The 20,034-nt window shown below is 45.4% G+C and overlaps 1 protein-coding gene across 9 annotated transcripts in view; it reads left to right on the forward strand.

Annotated features, from left to right (window-relative positions):
- The window catches only part of TTC27 (tetratricopeptide repeat domain 27), a 150,909-nt gene that overhangs the window by 71,449 nt on the left and 59,426 nt on the right, over window positions 1-20,034 (forward strand). For all 9 annotated transcript variants that reach the window (XR_014786841.1, XR_014786842.1, XM_084828391.1 and 6 more), the window contains exons 11-12: window positions 9,845-9,940; window positions 19,183-19,305. Coding sequence is in view for 7 of the 9 variants with exons in the window: in XM_084828391.1 (XP_084684517.1) it covers window positions 9,845-9,940; window positions 19,183-19,305 (219 nt within the window). In the remaining 2 variants the exon portion in view is untranslated. The remainder of the gene's footprint in view (window positions 1-9,844; window positions 9,941-19,182; window positions 19,306-20,034) is intronic.

Below are 20,034 nucleotides of genomic sequence, written 5' to 3' on the forward strand. Positions count from 1 at the left end.
TAGACAGAAAAAAGTCTTACAGTTCCTAGCATTCTCTAGCCAGCCATGCTGGCTGTGGAATGCTGGGAATTGTAGGACTTTTTTCTGTCTAAACATGCCTAGGATTGCTCCTTAAGTCAGTTTTTATGTTAAGACAAAATAATTTGCTAGTGGCCTTTGCCAGCACTGCAACTAATTGGGGATGGGGAGGGAACACACCCTTAAACTCTTGAATTCATTTTGCATGTATTAGAGCCTCTCCATAGTGTACAAATTTTGAGTGACCGTAGAGATTAAATTTGCTATAGCTCAGAGATACAGTCTCCAGAACAGAATTGATATATTTTAATTTTGGTCATGGGAAGAAGATTGTTCTGTACCTCCTTGCATGTCCTTGATCTATATAATTGAAGGTCTTCATTCTCTAGGTCAGTCAGTCTGGCACGTTTCATAATTGCCAATTCGCTGCTTAAAATTCTCTGCTGTTAATCTGTGTGCCCTGGATAGTATTTGCGCTACATTCAAGTCAGGAGCCTTGAGTCAATCAGTAAAATGAAGTTACATTTCCCTCCCACACCCTCTCTTTCTCTCTCTCTCTCTCTCTCGCACACGCGCGTGCGCGCGCACACACACACACACACACACATACACATGTTTTAATTCACTGTGCCATGTTTGGAATTTATGGTCCAGCCATCTACAGGAGAGCATTATTCTGAGATTGTCGCCATACTTATCTGTGACATATCTGTTGCTCCCAGAACACCCTTAAAAGTATTTCACCTATACTTTGCAGGGAATGCTCTGGTCTATTACATTTATTTATATCAAGGGGGCTTTTAATCATCTTTTTCTTGCACATGTAGTAATTTATAACTGCATATGAAGTGGAATACAGTTGATACTTGGATTTTGAAAAGCTTTGTTTTGATTTATAATAACCCATCTTCTGCTATAGTGTTATTTTCATAAAACTGCCCATAGTTAACTGAGGAGCCAGATAATGTGGCTATTAAGCTGGCCAAATCCAAGCAAATTCCTTGTGCATCTAAATAACATCACAAGATTAGCATGTACAGCAAAGTACTAACTTGCATAAAAGTGCTTGCAATTATTTACGCCATTTTAATTGCACTTTCTTGCTTTCTAACCTAAAGCAGAATTTTCTCCCTAGTCTATGCATGTTTTTGCATAACACTTGCACCTAAAGGGGGCCACAGGGGGTGAGAGAAGACATAGCAGTTGGTTAATCTAGGGCTGCTAGTTGAGACAGGCTGCCAGTTCATTTAAATTAAACTTTAAAAAACTCAGAAGACTTCCTGGGTGATTTACCCAGGGAGGGACCTGTGCACTGTAAGAGAGGCTGAATCAACTGTCAGGTTGGACCCAGGAAAGGTTGAAAAAGGACCACCATGAACACAGAACCGAGACTCTCACCCTGTACCCATTCTATAAGGACGTTATCCCTGTTGGCCAAAGAAGCATTTTGGGATTCGTATTATCCCTTGGACCTCTTAAGGATGTTCTCTGAGGAGATCTGATACCCAATTTGGTCTACTGTTGTCCTGAAAATTTATCAAACACAAGTCACTACTTGTACCCAATTTTTTCCTCTTTCAGATTATTTGCCAAGTGCATAGGCTTGATATTCTTCTACTTGGTAACTGATCAACAAAGGAACCCACATCCTTTTCATTTCCCTTCCCCTGTGGCCTTGCCTCCTGAAAGGAGCCATCTTGCTTCACCACCTTGATTCTTGATATGCAGTACAATCACATACTCTACTTGGAAGGATCATGTAGCCCTGATCATGTTGAAAGTTCTGGAATTACTTAAACATTACTACATATAATAGTCTGGATGGGGCGTTGGCAATAAAATCTGTTCAGCAATTTGTTGGGATCAGTGGACTGAGCTTAACTTGGTGCCAGATAAGCTTTTCTTAATATGAAATAGAGCATCCACTTGACCATTGTCATTCCTGGAAATGTAGTAAGCTGTAAATTAGGTATTTTTTTCAATCCTTGGAACCTCCCCTGCCCCAAGTTTTTTTTTTTTTTCTACCTTCTGTCCCTGTCCCTAGCAGCCGCCCTCTGTTTAATGAATATGTGTGGGAATCATCACAAGTTGCCATGTTCACGAAGCATGCCTGTAGAGATTTGTGGATTAGAGCTTACCTAAGGTAGTTAGGAGGGTCCACCTACTCAGAGTACCTTGTCCCTATTCATGCCTTTCTCCAGGGGGCCCCACTTTGAAAACATAGGTGTTAGATACAAGGCAGCAGTTAAGGTCTGATATGATCTTCTGATATACATAAAAGGCCTAAAGCCCTCTCCTCAGTTACTTACACCTTTGCAGTGTTTCGAAAATGAACGATCCAATAGTTTTGAAGGGAGATACCACTGGTTTAAGTGTTTGGATCAGAGTACTACTCAGAGAAGCCTTGAAGTATTGTTTACAACGACACTGTGAGATAAGTGGATAATTCTTCAATTTTACAACTGGGAACCAAAAATGAAACTTACCCAAGGTCATTCCTTGAGTCCCCCATTGAGGTGGGATTTAACTGTGTAGGAACTGTGTTCAGTGCAGTCTTCACTTGTGTCCAATGATTGAATATAATCAGTCAGTTGCTATAATTTATTAGCTGTCTTCCCTAACCAGATTGCTGATGTTTTCTAGCAACAGTAATTTCTGGAAGTGTCTTCATAAGATAGAAGTTTATGTGGTAAATATTTAAAGTTGCAATCACAAACAAGAATATTTCTGTTGGATCTACTGAGGTGCTGTGTATGTGTGCGCACACAGAGAGAGAGAGAGAGAATGCACATGGTTTGTGCATTCCTTTTAACGGTGTTTATGATGAGATGTTAATCTTGTACCAGCGTTGGTGATATCTGCTGTGTGTTCTTTCATTTTTGAACATCACCTTGCTATCTTTAGGCATGTATATTTGAAAGCTGGTTGCTGGAATACTCCAAAATGCATTATGATGATGCAACAAATACTTAGGCCAGGATCCAAGCAAATATGATTGAAAACTACTTCTACAAGTAGTAGAAGTACATTCTACTACATTCTCTTCTACAGAGAGCTTCGGCTATTGGGCGGTATAGAAATGAAATAAATAAATAAATACATAAATACATAAATAATACAAGCCCAAGAGGACTTGAGACTCATTTTACTTCAAACAGCAGTATCTTCTGTATAGCCAGCTTTACTTATGAAACTGAAATGAGTTTCAAAAACATGTTGATATGTCAGGGGGATCAGCTGTTCAAATTCAAAAGCCCCACCAAGCTATACAGAAGCCCTTGAGAAAGTTTAAGTAGCTCTCTGGATCCTTTCAGTGGTATCAGAGGTTAAGATTAATCTTCCATGTTGCCTCTGCCCAATTTTCTCCAGTTCACCCTCCTAGGAACATAGGAAACTGCCTTATACCATTGGTCCATTTAGCTCAGTATTGTCTACTGGGCTGACTGGAAGCAGCTCTCCACAGTTTTCAGATAGGTCTTTCCCAGCCCTGACTGGACACAATGGACCTCGGACATTTGCCTGTAAAGCACGTGCTATACCATTGAGGGACAGCCACGTCTTCCTGATCCAAAGAGGAGGAGGGATGGGAAAACTCCATTGCACAAGCCGTCTTCCACTCACATAACTTTGAGTACAACCCAGTGTGCATATGTACACACACACACACACACACACACACGAGGTACACTAAGCCAAATCTGTTATCTCAGTCTGAAATTCTAAGTATATTTAAATGTAACTCCCATTGATATTGGTTGAATTTACTTGCACATAGATGACATATACTGACACAAACAGGCAAGAGCAGCTTTCAGCTGATAAACTGGATGAAATAAGAAATATATTCCACTGAAACATCTGTCAGTTTGGCCTTGCAACACAGCTCCTCAGGGATGAACACTGGCATCCTTAGGATAAAGGACATATGTTTCAATTTTTATACATCAGCAAAAGAAATTCAGCTTGAAATTGGTATTGAAGTTCAGCTTGATACACTTCATACTTAGGTGACATATTTTCCATATGTGCAAAGGCTTCTTCAGTGCATATGTTTGCAATGAACACATAGATGTCCGGAGCAGAGCAAGGTGGGGTGTGCAATGTCAAGGGCAGGGCTAGTTGGCATAGCTGCACTCATGCACTGTATGAGTGTTAGTTTTGAATAGGGATGGTGTCTTCATAGCAAACTGCATTCTCAATAGGAGATAGTAAAATCGAGAAGTTCTTGCCATTACTGGCTAGTGCAGTAATCAGCTTTTCATAGCAACATGAGCTAGTGTGGGAGGGGAAGACAAATATGGTTATAAAGTTGAGATGTTTGCATTGAAAAATGTGAAATATAGAAACTAAATCAGATAGGTATGCTCTCTATTCTACGAAACTCTTATGTACCTATTGTTCTCTAATGAAAAACTGTATACTTATAAACATGATTTTATTCAATGACTTGTTATTTATACAAACCTCTGTTCGTCTTACCTCCTTTTGTAACACAAAAGTAAGGTTCCTGTGGTGACCAATGAGGCCAGGAATTCTTCAGCTCTGGCTACCTTATAGTGAAAGAGAAGGTTTATTTCATAGCCTTTCTGGCATTGACACTTACAGCACAATCCTACATTTACTTACTTACTTATTTCTATACTGCCCAATTGCTGAAACTCTCTGGGAAGTTCACAGAAATTAAAACCACAAAGCACAGCATAAAACAATATAAAATATGAAAGCGTAAAACCACAATATAAGAGTACAACCAGAATAAAACCTAGCAGCAAATGCAGAGATTTAAAATACAGATTTAAAACACCAAAGCTAAAATACTAGGAAGCTAAAATACTGGGAGAATAAAAAGGTCTTCACATGGCACCGGAAAGAGTACAAAGTAGGTGCCAGGCGAACCTCTCTAGGAAGCTCATTCCACAGCTGGGGTGCCACAGCAGAAAAGACCCTCTTCCTGGTAGCCATCCACCTCACTTCCTTTGGCAAGGGCTCACAGAGAAGGACCACTTGGAATGATCTTAGGGTCTTGGCAGGCGCATACAGAAGGAGGTGATCCTTCAGACAATCTGGCCCCAAGCCGTTTAGGACTTTGAATGTTCATACCAGCACTTTAAATCGAGCCCAGAAATGGACTGGCAGCCAGTGCAGCTGGAAAAGTATTAGTGTAATGTGATCTCGTTGGCCAGTCCCTGTTAACAATCTTGCTGCCCTATCTTGGACTAGCTGAAGTTTCTCGACCATTTTCAAAGGCAGACCCATGTATAATGCATTGCAGTAATCTACATGAGAGGTTATCAGAGCATGGATAACTGTAGCTAGGCTATCTCTGTCCAGAAAAGAGCATAGTTGGTATACCAGCCTAAGCTGATAAAAAATGCTCCATGCCACTGAGTTCACCTGTGCCTCAAGTGACAGTTCTGGGTCTAAGAGCATCCCTAAACTATGAACCTGATCCTTTAGGAGGAGTGCAACCCCCTCCAGAACAGGTTGAACATCACCTAGCTGGGCAGACGATCCACCCACCAACAGTACCTCTGTCTTGTCTGGATTGACAGTACCTCTGTCTTGCTTGGATTGAATTTCAGTTTATTGGCCCTCATCCAGTCCATTACTGTGCCCAGGCACTGATTCAGAACAGCCACTGCCTCACCTGGGTTTGATGAGAAAGAGAGGTAGAGCTGGGTGTCATCCACATATTGATGGCACCTCAGCCCACACCTCTGGATAACCTCCCCCAGCGGTTTCATGTAGATGTTTCATGTAGATCACTGACCCGACACATGTGGCAGGACTACCCTGGACCTGGTTTTTGCTGTTGGGCGGATGAGGGATGATCTGGGGCGGGGGGGGGGGTCAACAACCCCATTGTCATGGTCAGATCATTTCCTTGTGAAGTTTGAATTGGCAGTAGCAGATCCTGCCTGCGGGGGTGGGGGACCAATTAAGATGGTCCGCCCCTGGAGACTTATGGAATCCGATGGATTCCGGAATGCTCTGGGAGATTTTCCAGCTGATAGTGCTGGCGATTTGGTTGAGGCTTTGGTCTCACTATGGAATGGTGAGATGGAAAGGGCCATCAATACAATCGCTCCCAAGCGCCCACTCCGGTGCTGTGGAGCCCATAATTCACCTTGGTTTACAGAAGATCTATGGGCAATGAAACAGGCTGGACGATGGCTAGATTGCAGGTGGCGCAGGTCTTGGAGCGAGTATGATCGACGATTAGCAAAGACCCTTCGTTGTGCCTATGATGCGGCAGTGAGGATGGCAAAAAAATCTTATTATACATCTATTTCATGCTCGAAATGTCGCCCAGCGGAATTGTTCCGAGTGGTGAAGGGCTTGTTGGGATCTTGCTCAGGCTCAGAGAAACTGGGATTGGAACCTTGGTCATTTGCTGTAATAAATTTGCTAGGCACTTTGAGGACAAAGTCGCTTGTATTCACTCAGAACTTGATGCCACAGTTATTGCAGAGTCTGGGGAGGTGTCCAGTGCTCTGTCTGGTTGTGTTTCCTGGGATCAGTTTCAGTTGTCACAGCCTGATGATGTAGACAAGATGCTTAAATCAGTCCGGCCCAACACATGTAAGCTTGACCCTTGCCCATCTTGGCTTAAACAATCTAGCAGGGGTGGATTGGCTGGGTGGGTCCAGGGAGTGATAAATGCTTCACTGTCAGGGGGCCTTGAAGGAGGCTGTAGTGCACCCTCTCCTGAAGAGGCCCTCCATGGACCCAGAGGTCTGTGAGCATTATTGCCGCATTGCCAATATCCCCTTTTGGGGCAAGGTGCTTGAGCATGTGGTGACTGGGCAGCTTCAGACGTTCTTGGAGGAAACTGATTATATGGCATTTCAGTCTGATTTCAGGCCAGGGTACAGTACTGAAATGGCCTTGGTTGCTCTGACTGATGACCTACTCTGGGTGAAAGACAGGGGGAGTGCTACCCTGTTGATCTTCCTGGATCTCTCAGCAGCTTTTGACACCATTGAGCATGGTGTCTTACTGGATCAGCTCTGCAGGATGGGAGTTGCGTGCACTGTGCTACAGTGGTTCCATACCTACCTGCAGGGCCGATTCCAGAGAGTAGTATTGGGGGATTCCTGTTCTACCCCATGGCTATTAAGCTGTGGGGTGCCACAGGGTTCTATTTTGTTCCCTATGCTGTTCAACATCTATATGAAGCCGTTGGGAGAGGTCATTAGGAGTTGGGGGGGGTGTCACCAGTATGCTGATGATACTCAGCTGTATTTCTCCTTGTCGGCTGAGGCGGTAAAGGTGCTGGACCAGTGCATGGAGGCCAATTAGGATGAGGGCCAATAAACTGAAGCAAAATCCTGACAAGACGGAAGTTTTGTGGATTGGTGGTTCCCAAATCCGGGAACTGGGTATGCAACCTTTCCTGGATGGGGTTGCACTCCCCCTGAAGGAGCAGATGCGTAGCTTGGGAGTACTCCTGGATCCATCTCTGTCACTGGAGCCCCAGGTGGACTCCGTGGCCTGGAGGACTTGGGGCCAGCTTCGGCTGATCTGGCAGCTACGGCCTTTCCTGGACAGGGATAACGTAGCCACAGTAGTACACGCACTAGTGCCTTCCCGATTAGACTTCTGCAATGCACTTTATGTGGGGCTGCCCTTGAAGATGACTTGGAAGTTGCAGCTAGTGCAAAATGCAGCAGCTAGATGGCTGACCGGAACACCTCATAAAAAACATATAACACCAGTTTTAAAGGAATTGCACTGGCTGCCAATACACTTCCGGTCGGAATTCAAGGTTTTGCTGATGACATTTAAAGCCCTAAGCAGCTTGAGACCTTGATATTTGAGGGAGTGCCTCTCCCTATATATGCCTGCACAAGAACTGAGATCTGTTGGAGGGCCCCTCCTCTGTGTCCCACCAGTACGAGGCATACACTATGGTGGGACGTGGGAGAGGGCATTCTCTGCTGTGGCACCCAGTTATGCCCTCCCTTTGGAGGCCCGGTTGGCACAGACATTGGTCTTGTTTCAGCACCAAGTAAAAACATGGCTTTTTACCAAAGACTTTGAGGGCTAAGTGCATTTCCTAGCACATTGTTTTAAGCGTTTTATTGTTTTAGATTTTAACTGGTATTAGTTTGTTTCGTAGTTTAATATGTTTTTAGGTGTTTAAACTATTTCTTGTTTTAGACTTTTACACTGATTTTATCTGTATGCCACCCTAAGATTTTAATGATATGGGGCAGGATAGAAATGTTATAAATTAATGAATGAATGCATAAATAAAAGTTGAACAGCATAGGGGACAAAATAGAGGCCTATGAAACCCCATGGCATAATTACCAAGGCACAAAACAATAATCCCCCAGCACCACCTTCTGTGGTGTGAATGCAACATTCGCTGCATCATGGAGAAAGCAAGAGAATTCCAGAAAAACGTCTATTTCTGCTTCATTGACTACGCTAAAGCCTTTGATTGTGTGGATCACAACAAACTGTGGCAAATTCTTAAAGTGATGGGAGTACCAGACCACCTTACCTGTCTCCTGAGAAACCTGTACGAGGGTCAAGAAGCAACAGTCAGAACCAGACATGGAACAACCGAGTGGTTCAAAATTGGGAAAGGAGTACGACAAGGCTGCATATTGTCACCCTGCTTATTTAACTTATATGCAGAGTACATCATGAGAAACACCGGGTTGGATGAATCACAGGTCAGAATTAAGATTGCTGGGAGAATTATCAACAACCTCCGATATGCAGACGATACCACCCTCATGGCAGAAAGCAAAGAGGAACTAAAGAGCCTCTTGTTGAGGGTGAAAGAGGAGAGTGCAAAAGCTGGTTTGAAACTCAACATTAAAAAAATGAAGATCATGGCATCTGGCCCCATCACTTCCTGGCATATAGAAGGGGAAGAAATGGAAGCAGTGACAGATTTTACTTTCTTGGGCTCCAAGATCACCACAGACGGTGACTGTAGCCATGAAATTAAAAGACACTTGCTCCTTGGGAGGAAAGCTATGGCAAACCTCGACAGCATAGTAAGAAGCAGAGACATCACCTTGCCGACAAAGGTCCGTCTAATCAAAGCTATGGTTTTCCCAGTAGTAATGTGTGGCTGTGAGAGCTGGACTATAAGGAAGGCTGAGCGCCGAAGAACTGATGCTTTCGAAGTGTGGTGCTGGAGAAGACTCTTACGAGTCCCCTGGACTGCAAGGAGGTCAAATCAGTCCATCCTAAAGGAAATCAACCCTGAGTGCTCATTGGAAGGACAGATGCTGAAGCTGAAGCTCAAATATTTTGGCCACCTAATGCGAAGAGAAAACTCTCTGGAAAAGACCCTGATGCTGGGAAAGACTGAAGGCAAAAGGAGAAGGGGACGGGAGAGGATGAGATGGCTAGATAGCATCACGGATGCAATGAATATGAACTTGAGCACGCTCCGGGAGAGAGCGCAGGACAGGAAGGCCTGGCGTGCTATGGTCCATGGGGTCACGAAGAGTCGGACACGACTGAACAACAACCACCTTCTGTAATCAGCCATCCAAGTAGGAGTGGAACCTCTGCAGTGCAGTGCCTCCAACTCCCAACCCAGACAATCTATCCATAAGGATACCATGGTCAGTGGTATTGAAAGCAGGAGAATCAACAGGGTCACCCCCCCTGTATCCTATATATGTTTCCTTTTGATGGTGTCCAGTTGGACTTACTGCCTAATCGGTGTGCAGCCTTAAACTAGTATATTTAATACAATTGTGCTGTTATAATTTTGTTTCGCTCTTAGATTCTTAAATACTGTTATGGAGAGTTTAAATTTTCTTTGTACATACAGAGTGTTTTGTATTTTTAGGCTCTTGCAGACCAATTTGAAGACAAGAAAACATCCATTTGTGAACGTATGAAACTATTTTACAGTTGCCAAGTTCCTCCACAGTGGGCTATACAGGTACAAAATAACTAGCACGTAACATTTGAGGTAGAATTCAGAATGCCCTTGATTGAGATTGAATTTGAGATATTGCAGTGGGGAAATTATTGTTTGTTTTTGTGAACATGAAGGCTGTTAACTATTTCTTTCAGCACTGAAATCCTTCCCCACTTCCAATATCTTGTACAGTATTAATATTTTATGTTAACTACTAAAATAGAACTATGTACAGAATAAGAAGAATGCTTTAGTATGCTTTCACTTTAATATGTATTCAAAGAGTGATGCCCCATGAATATTTTTAAACTGCATTAACAGTATTACTCAATGAGGACACATAGAATCACAAACATAAGAGGTTTAAAATATAGGTTAATAGTCAAGAGACAGTGGCCAAGATACATCTTTTAACTTTGAACTTAGTTTTCCAGTGTGCCTGTTACAGTAGAAACCATTTCTGTCACAGTAGAAACCATTTTACCAATGGCATTTTTTCCTTAGGATTTTTTCTTTTTAAAATTCTTCCAGTTCACAAAGGCAATGTGTTTTTCATTTCTGGTTGTGTAGCTTTTTTTTTTTTCAGGCCAAACCAATTCCTGAGCTCTAGTAAAGAGGTACAGTGATGATTCATTACTGACAGTGGTTGCAATATTATTCTAAGTAGCACAGCCATCTCATATATTTCTCTCATACTTAACCTAGAAACACTTACATATAAATCTTACAAATGATTTGTTACTGTCTGGAATCATGCCTCTTCAGCCCTGACTTTCCTTAGAATGCATGCTCACCTGAGGCCAGGAGTGTCTCTTCTCTCTTTCCTATAGCCTCCAAGAAGCCCCTGTAAAAAAAAACAGAAAGAGACCTGTGATGTGCTTGTCAGTAGCTCCCATTTAGGGCTCCTTGGCAATGTTCCAAATGTCTTTCATTGTTTTGTTTGTTTTTGTCTCCCTGAATCCTATCTTGTCAGTCTGCCTGTTTCCTGCTTGTTTGCCCTTAGCATTTCCCTGATCTTGGTTAAGTCCTAGGTCAGCTGTGTTGTTTCTAAGTGCAATCATGCCGGTTACTTAGAGATAATTTAGGCGAAAGTAGCTGACCCACTAGGAGGCACCTTGTCAGTATAATTACCAGTCGTTGGTATTAAACTTTAATTGCCTAGGCCCTAAACAGAAATGGATTGTGTTTGAAAATGCCGGGAGAGACTTTCATATTCTTCTTCGTGGTCTCTGTGCATCACATATATGGGCTCTGCGCCTCCGCGGAGACTCATTCAGGAAACTTCCAAGCTGCAGAGTTTTTGGGTGGGAAACCCTCCCCCACAGCCTGTGGCATATATAGCATGGGTTCCTGCCTTCCCCTCAGTTCCTTTTCGACCGCTTTAGCGTTACTTCATGGGGAATTTTTCAACATTCTGTCACGCTGCATTTCTGTCTTGTCTTATCTAAAACTTCTTTTCTTGCTTTACCTTATTCTTCTTCTTTATCTTATAACGAGAGAGAGAGTGAGACAGCGGAGAGAGAGAGAGAGAGAGAGCGCACATTAATTGTTGACAGTGTTGGAGAGCATCGTTTGCCTCAGCGGCGATGCGTTTTTTCTCCTTTGGCATGTGGCCCCGAAGCCTCTGTTTAGAAGGTGCACAGCTTGTGGCAGTAAGGTGCCCTCTTCGGACGGCCACTCTTTGTGTCTTATTTGCTTGGGAGAAACCCACAAGGTTGAATCTTGCCACACTGCCAATCGCTATCGAAGCAGGCTTGCAAGAATAGAGCTGAGCGACTAAAAGTGATCCGGTGGCAACGGGCCTTTCAGGCAGTTAACATGCCCCAAACTCCCAGGGACCAGCCCGTCGTGGCCCCCTCCACAAGTGCAGAGGCAGTTCCTGCTATTCAGTCTTCTCCCCCGCAAACCGCTGAGCCAGTTTGGGTAGACCCACCTACTCTGGGAAGGAACCTGGCCATATTGGCAGCAAGCTCTCAAAAAGGGCAAAACACCCTAAATTGATGGCGGACGCACCAGAAAAGAAGAGGAAAAAGAAATCCTCCAAACAACAGGAAAAGGAGCGGGACCTACCGCCTCCTCCTCCTCTACTTGATTCTCCAATTCGCACAGTTACTCTGGACCCAACCTCCACATCTCGGAGGGTGAGTTGAGGGACACGCCAACCCCACCACCCCATCCTGCTCTAATAGCCCTGGAATAGAGATCCAGGTCTCCAACACTGCGTCGCTATGACATCCAGTCACCTCGGTATCGACCTGTGTTTTCACCTCGACAGCCTCCTCGATACCAATCTCCGGATCAATACCGTCAGCATCGTTGTCCGGCGCAATACGACTATGATCGCTCATGCTCTCCATCCCGAGATTGGGACCGTTTCTCAGCATTGTTGTCTCCTCCCCACCGACAGCACTCGGGTACAGACTGGAGGCTCCGGAGGGACCGCAAACTCTTCCATGATCGATCCTGTTATTTAGGAGCTACTTCTCCATCACATGCTCCCTTTCAGCCTGGACAACGCTCTGGTTTCGACACTCAGGACATCTTCTGCCCTCCTCCTCTGGTACCGAGGCACTCTACGTCCTCAGCACTACAGCAATCCAGTGGGGACCATCAAGCCCCGCCACCTCCAATTCCACCTCTTGCACCTGATGTGGCACAACGCCCTGCCCACTCGCAGGAATCTGGGGAGGACTACCAATCAGACTCCTCCTCCTATTCCTCCGTCCCCCCATCGACCTCATCACTAGATGATGTCATTGGGACACGGGATAGAGCCTCACCTTCTGAAGACATGGGCCACTTGTCTGAGCAGGTGCTGAGAATGGCTCAGTTGTTGGATATCAAGGTACAACAACCTCCACAACAACTCCGTGATCCAGTATTTGATGCTGTCATGATGGACCTGGCCATCCCCTTTCTTCCAACCCTGCTGAGTGCAGTCCAGCAGACACGGAAAGTGCCTTCGTCCTTGACCCCGACATCCAAGAGACTGGAATCAATGTACAGATTGAAGAGACGGATGCATCTTTCCTCTTCTCACATCCTAAACCGATCTCCATAATAGTGGAGTCTGCTCAAGGTCACTCACAGAACACACATGCCTTGCCTGTGGATAAGGAGGGCCATAAACTTGATCTCGTTGGATGTCGCCTTTACTCTTCAGCGGCATTGGGACTTAGAATGTCCAACTACCAGGTGATGATGGCCAGGTATCAACTCTTCCTCTGGGAGAAACTGGATTCCCTTATTGCGTAACTCCCTGAGGATCAACGCGACTTAGCCAGGATGTTTCATGCGGAGGCATCCAAACTATCTCGTCAGCAGATCAATACCGCCCGTCATCAGGCGGACTGCAATGCCAAGGGCATGATGGGCTCTGTTGCCCTGAGGCGATATGGCTGGCTCCGCTCTGTGGGCCTAACCCCTGAAGCTTGCTCGCAGATAGAAAATTTACTCTTCGACGGCAAGGGTTTATTCAATGCGAAAATGGATGAGCAGATGGACTCTGTGCAGAAAGCCAGAACGACCACTCGTAAGATGGGCATCGGCCAATCCCAGCAACAACAACAGCAATACACTCCATACCATCAATGCTGCTGGTACCGACACCAGACTTACCCACCTCGGCAATCTGGGGACCAGACACCCAGATACCCTCAAGAACACCAACAAAGAAAAAGCTACTCCCTCCCCAGGTTCCAACAAAAGGCGAAGGGCAGGGGATTCTCTAAACGTCATCTTTGACTTCAACTCATCTCCCCTCCATACCAACCTTTACAAACCTCCCTTCGGAGACTTTCTGAACAAATTCTATTCGGCCTGGACGAGAGTGACATCCGACAACTGGGTGCTCGCTATTGTCCGTCGTGGATACAAAATAGAATTCAACACTCTCCCATCTCCGAGCCCAGTCCGGACCACTCCACCTTCAGAGGTTCTTCACAAAGAAACCCAATCTCTCCTACGAAAGGGCACCATCCAGCGCATTCATCCAAATCCCGGTACGGAGGGGTTCTTCTCCAGGTACTTCATGGTACCAAAACGGGATGGAGGCCTCTGGCCCATTCTAGACCTTCGAGACCTGAACAAGTTTATCATCCCCAAGAGGTTCAGGATGACAACCCTAGCCACAATTCTCCCACTCCTTCGGAAGGGCTCTTGGTTTGCCACAATCGACCTCAAGGATGCGTACTTCCACATAGCCATAGCACACTCACACAGAAAATTCCTCTGCTTTGCGATTGAAGAAGAACTTTTCCAGTTCAACATTCTATTGTTCAGTCTTTCAACAGCCCCACGTGTGTTCACCAAGTGCATGGCTGTGGTCTGCGCTTACCTCCGCCTCACGGGAGTGGAGATCTACCCGTATCTCAACGACTGGCTACTGGTGGACTCCTCTTGAGAAGCCTTATTGTGCACTATTGTGAACGTCTTAAACCTTCTTCGGGCACTGGGACTACGGATCAACAAAGAAAAGTCTCATTTGACCCCCACATGAACGATTCAATTCATAGGGGCCATCCTCGATTCCAGAATGGGCCGGGCATACTTTCCGTTGAACTGTAACACAAATCTCGTTGCACAAGCCACTTCGATATTCATCGCTCGCCGGGTCAGGGCATGCGACATCCAATGCCTACTTGGCCACATGGCAGTGTCGGTGTCAGTCGTGGAATGGGCCTGACTATGGATGAGGCCACTACAAAACTGATTCATCCGGACCTTCAATCTGACCCGCAACCCCCTCTTTGTCATACTCCTGGTACCGAAGTAGGTTGCTCTCTGCCTGAAGTGGTGGATGGACTCCAGACACTTGACCCAGGGGATTCCTTTCCTTCCCACTCCTCCATCCAGGGTTCTGACCACGGACGCCTCCCTCCTAGGTTGAGGAGCACATTGCGCCCCCCTGCAAGGTCAGGGTCTCTGGTCCTCCAAAGAAAGACTGTACCACATAAATTTCCTGGAGTTGATGGCAGTTTGGAAAACTCTCCACGCCTTCGAACCATGCCTCTGACGTTGGCACATCCAGATCCTCACAGACAACACCACAGTTCTCTGGTACCTCAACAAACAGGGCAGAATGCACTTCTCCCGTCTTTCTCTCACTGTACACCTTTACAACTAGGTCAGTGCCAAGCTTGGCCGCTCTCCATATTGCAAGACAACCTGTTGTCAAGACAAGACAAGACAACCTGTTGGCAGACTCTCTCAGCCACCTCCTTCAGTGCTCCCACAAATGGCAGTTGGCCAAGACAGTTCTGCAACTAATTTTCAACCAGCGGGGCCAACCAGAGATCGATCTCCTCGTGACTCCAGTGAACACAGCCTGTGGACAGTTCTGCTCCAGAGCTGGAGTTGGCCACGGGTCACTAGGCAATGCCTTTTTCCTAGAATGGACAGACCACCTATTCTATCTTTTCCCTCCGTTCCCATTACTCATGAGGGTGATCTCCAAAATCAGACAGGAAGCCACAAACTGCATCCTAATAGCCCACTGGTAGTCCAGACAGCCCTGGTTCACGACACTACGGAACCTAGTGCACGGACATTGCTTGCCGCTCCCACGGATAGACAACCTGATTCCCCGGGACTGAGTTGGATCCTCCATCCCGATCTCCACACCCTGAATCTCATGGTGTGGAGGATCCAACCTTCAGACACTGCTCTCCTCTGATCCCGCCGACAGTGCAGGCCGTACTCGATGCAGCAAGAAAACCATCCACACGCCACTCATACTTAGCTAAACGGGCTTCCTTTGTTCAGTTTGCGACCAACACCAACTGTAACCCTAATGACTGTCATCTGATTAATGATTGTCCTTCTGATTGTCCTTCCCCCAGCACCTCTACAGCAAAGGCCTGAAGTGCTCCTCCATCAGAGTATATGCTTCAGCGATTTCTGCTATGTGGGGCAACATCGACGGGTGCCCCATCTTCAGCCACCCTTTATGAAAATAATTCTTGTGGGGACTCAGAAACTTGGCTCCCCCCGTGAGAGACTTCATTCCTCAATGGGACCTGACCGTGGTGCTCAACAGCCTCACATCGGTGCCATGTGAACCGCTCACTACCGTGGACTTGAGGCTGCGCTCTTGGAAGGTCACCTCCTTGGTAGCCATTACGACATCGAGGAGAGCAAGCGAACTCTCCGCATTACTAACAGATTCACTTATACCATTTTTCACAAGGAAAAAGTGGTTCTTCAGCTGGACTTAGCATTCCTTCCAAAAGTGGTCACGGACTTCCATGTGAATCAGCCGATTGTCCTCCCCCCTTCTTTCCATATCCAACTTCCGATTTGGAAAGCACACTCTAGATGTTCGGAGAGCCCTGGCTTTTTATAGGTGTCAGACAGAGCCTTTCCGCAACTCGCAACGGCTCTTCCTCTGCTATGGAGGACACAATAAGGGCTCTCCAGTCTCCTCTCAGAGATTGGTCTCCTGGACAGTACACGCCATCTGACTGGCGTACGAAGTCTCCAGGAAGGACTTACCGACCCAAATTCAGGCTCATTCGACAAGGGGAGTGTCGACTTCCACGGCTTTTACAAGGGGTGTCCCTCTTGTAGACTTACGTAAGGTGGCTACCTTCATAAAGCACTACAGATTGGACGTTCGAGCTCGAGCGGACTGTGCCTTTGGCAGGGCTGTGCTTTCATCGGCACTACATTGAGACACCGACCCACCTCCGGTAAGTTAGCTTGTTACTCGCCTATATGTGTGATGCACAGAGAGCACGAAGAAGAAAGTCAGATTGCTTACCTGTAACTGTGGTTCTTCGAGTGGTCATCTGTGCATTCAAACAACCCCCCCACCGTCCCCACTTCGGTGTCAACAGCCTGTTGGTACCGAGGTGTTCTTCTCGGTCTGGGACTCTTTGCAGTCTCAAGGAACTGAGGGGAAGGTGGGAACCCACAGGCGGTGGGGGAGGGGTTCCCACCAAAAAACTTCGCAGCTTAGAAGTTTCCCGAACAAGTCTCCACGCAGGCGCAGAACCCATATGTGTGAATGCACAGATGACCACTCGAAGAACCACAGTTACAGGTAAGCAACCTGACTTTGCTCTTATAATGCAAGTCTGCATAATTAGGCAAATAATTGTAATGTTTCCAATATATTATAAATACAACAAATGCATTAATTTATGAATACTAGAAGTCATATCATGATCAGACTCACAAAATTCAGGACAAAGGATTGTATCTAATGGTGTCATTCTGGTAGCATGAAGTTTCTGCTGCTTGCAGAAATCCTGTTTTTATCCTTGCACAACTGTCAAATCTAATACTTTGATTCCACTTGCACAAGGCATTGCACAATTCATTACATCATTAGACTAGATGTTGCTTGTGCTAGTTGTGCTAGTTCTGATAGTGGTTGCGCAACTGTTAGTGAAACAATGCCAAGTCTCGTAGTTTCCCCCCTAAGGAATATATCAGTTGAATTCAGGTATGCACTGCATCTGTTGTCCAATTGGTTCTTTGTTGGCCTGTTCTTCTTTTCTTTCTTCTCTTCTTTTGAGTTCAAGCCTAACCTGTTTCTTCTCCCATTTCTTCAGGGCAAGGTGCTCTGATCTTTTTCTAGATAGGGCATTGGCAATCAGATCTATTGAACATCATTACTAGTGGCTGTGTATAGCCTGATCCTCCATGAATGTGTGTAAATCCCCTTTTAAAGCCATCCAAGTTGATAGCCATCACTACATCTTAGGGTAGCAATAGTTTAACTATGCACTGTGGGAAGAAGTACTTTCTTTTATCTGTTCTGATCCTCCCACCATTCAGCCTCATGGGATGACTCCAGGTTCTTACATTATTGGTGGGGGGATTCTCCCTCTCCATTTTCTCCACACCATATGAAATACTTCTGGCCGGAAACTCTTTAAAGCTCAGGTTTCTTATGACCAATTAATAGATAGGACAGCCAGTGAGGTTCAGCTTGTGATGAGTCTTGAATAAATTAGAATGGGAAGATTATTTGGCATTTAACAATTTCTGGAGGTACCACAGTAGTGACCTTTGTCCAGATCTCTAGAAGTTATGGGAGGAAAACTTGGCAGTAGGATGTGCCTTTAGCAGCTAGATCACTTCCAACTAGGGATGTTAGAGAATTCTGCCACGGACTCCAATGAGTGGAGCCGGCTGGCGAGGATTCCGGGGGGGGGGGGGGGGACGACAGATCACCTCCCCTCCCCATGGGCCCCCTGCGGACTCCAGTTAAGGGGGTTTCGTACATCCCTACTTCCAACCACATTCAGAAGCCAGATCTATTCTAATTACATTCCAACAATATAGAACCTTTTGGAGCCAGGCTGCTATGAGGGGACACACACATTGGTAAGGAATCTTGCCCTCCTGCAATAAGCAATAGTATAATTCTTTACTTGCTGTCTTGTTTCTTCCTTTAAAGTGTAATGCACCGTGCACCTATGTCTACCCATTGGTCTTCATTTGCCTGGCTTCCTGTCCTTTTAATTGCCTTTGGGTATTGGGATAGTCTCAGTAGTGCATAAGTTGGACATTTGCTTCCTGGACCATGTTGTTCAAGATTTCATTTTAAAAGATTGCATAGACTGGCAGCTGGTTTACATATGCAAGCTGGCCACGGCTACTCCCACCTGTCCCCAGTGATCCTTCCTAGCCATCTCTGAGTACAGGATTGTATACAGAAATGTCAGTGTGACCCAGTCTCTAGGCAAATAAAGTCAACAACAGATATAGTAACTTCAGACATGGGAATTATTGCTGGTAATGTATGTATACAGTGTGGTTCACATGGGTGTTCCTGCCACCCATAATCTGGGGGTGGTCTAGAGCAGCCTTCTCCAACCTGGTTCCCTCGAGATATTTTGAACTACAGCTCCCATCAGTCCCACTTAGCATGGTTAGTGGTCAGGAATGATGGGAAAAAAATATTTGGAGGGCTTCAGGTTGGGGAAGGCATGTCTAGAGGGATCTTGTGGAGGGGGAAACATCTGCTAGCTCCATGTATGAACTAGTTCCGAGTGAATTACATTTGTAAAATCTCTACCCAACCTCTGCTCATTTAAATTTTTGAAAGATTATCAGTGCTAACTCAGTAGGTTTTTATGGCTGATTTCTTCAGTTGCTGTACATTACAGATTTTTTTAAAAGGAATTTCCATGCCTTTCAAAGCTAGGCTTAAGGCATTTTAAAATATTTTCCATCTTATCATAGCAGAACTGCTAAATGTTTTTTTCTATGGAAAATGCTTAACTTGAATTTTTCAATATTTTACTTTGCAGCGTCAGCTTGCAAGCTTACTGTTTGACCTCGGATGTACCAATTCAGCTCTGCAGATCTTTGAAAAGCTTGAAATGTGGGAGGATGTAGTTATCTGTTATGAAAGAGCAGGACAGCATGGGCAGGTAGAGTACATCCAGCCACATTTACTATTACTGTGTTTATAATGGTGTTCCCTGGAGTTCATTATTCACCATTTGTACATGTACAAGGTATAATTCATTAAGGACCTGCTGGAAGTGACTTCTTTTCATTTCAACAGAACTTATGGGAAGGAGCACTATGAGAAGAACTCCTTCCCATCAATATTCCACCACTTTATAAAATTATTCAGAGCACCATAGACTCCTAGCACAAAGAATAATGTGGTAGACTTGCATGTAAGTTCTTTGAAAAGGACCAGTGGAATCATGGCCTCTATCCAAGACCTGGGCCTGTTCTATAAATGGCAGGAGTGAATGAGGTGAAGGTAGCTCCTGATTACTCAAGCAAGGAAGCCAAGTCAGGTGGTACATGAAACTGTAAAAACTCCAAAACAGGGCTAGCTTTTTACAGGCTTTTCTGCTGGGCCACAAAACAAAGGAGGTGAGGCAAAGGACATCATTTCCCACTGGGCTCTCCCTGATCAGGGTTTGTAGGGCATCCTGTTCAGCCCTCCTGAGTCCTTCTGCCTGGTCACCTCCTTTCTTTTCATGCTATCTCCTCCGCCTTCCTCCTCTGGACCCAGCTATCCCCAGTGCCTAAATAGTTCTGCTCAACATCCTGCGGATTGCAAAATTCCTGTAACAGGATCCTAACCAGAAATCACAAGAGCTTGCTGCCAAATCTATTCCTGTCCTCCATGCAACTCCGTC

The sequence above is a fragment of the Heloderma suspectum genome, chromosome 1 (genome assembly GCF_057233095.1).
Source record: "Heloderma suspectum isolate Gila_16-S chromosome 1, 16-S_ref, whole genome shotgun sequence".
Lineage (NCBI taxonomy): Eukaryota > Metazoa > Chordata > Lepidosauria > Squamata > Helodermatidae > Heloderma > Heloderma suspectum.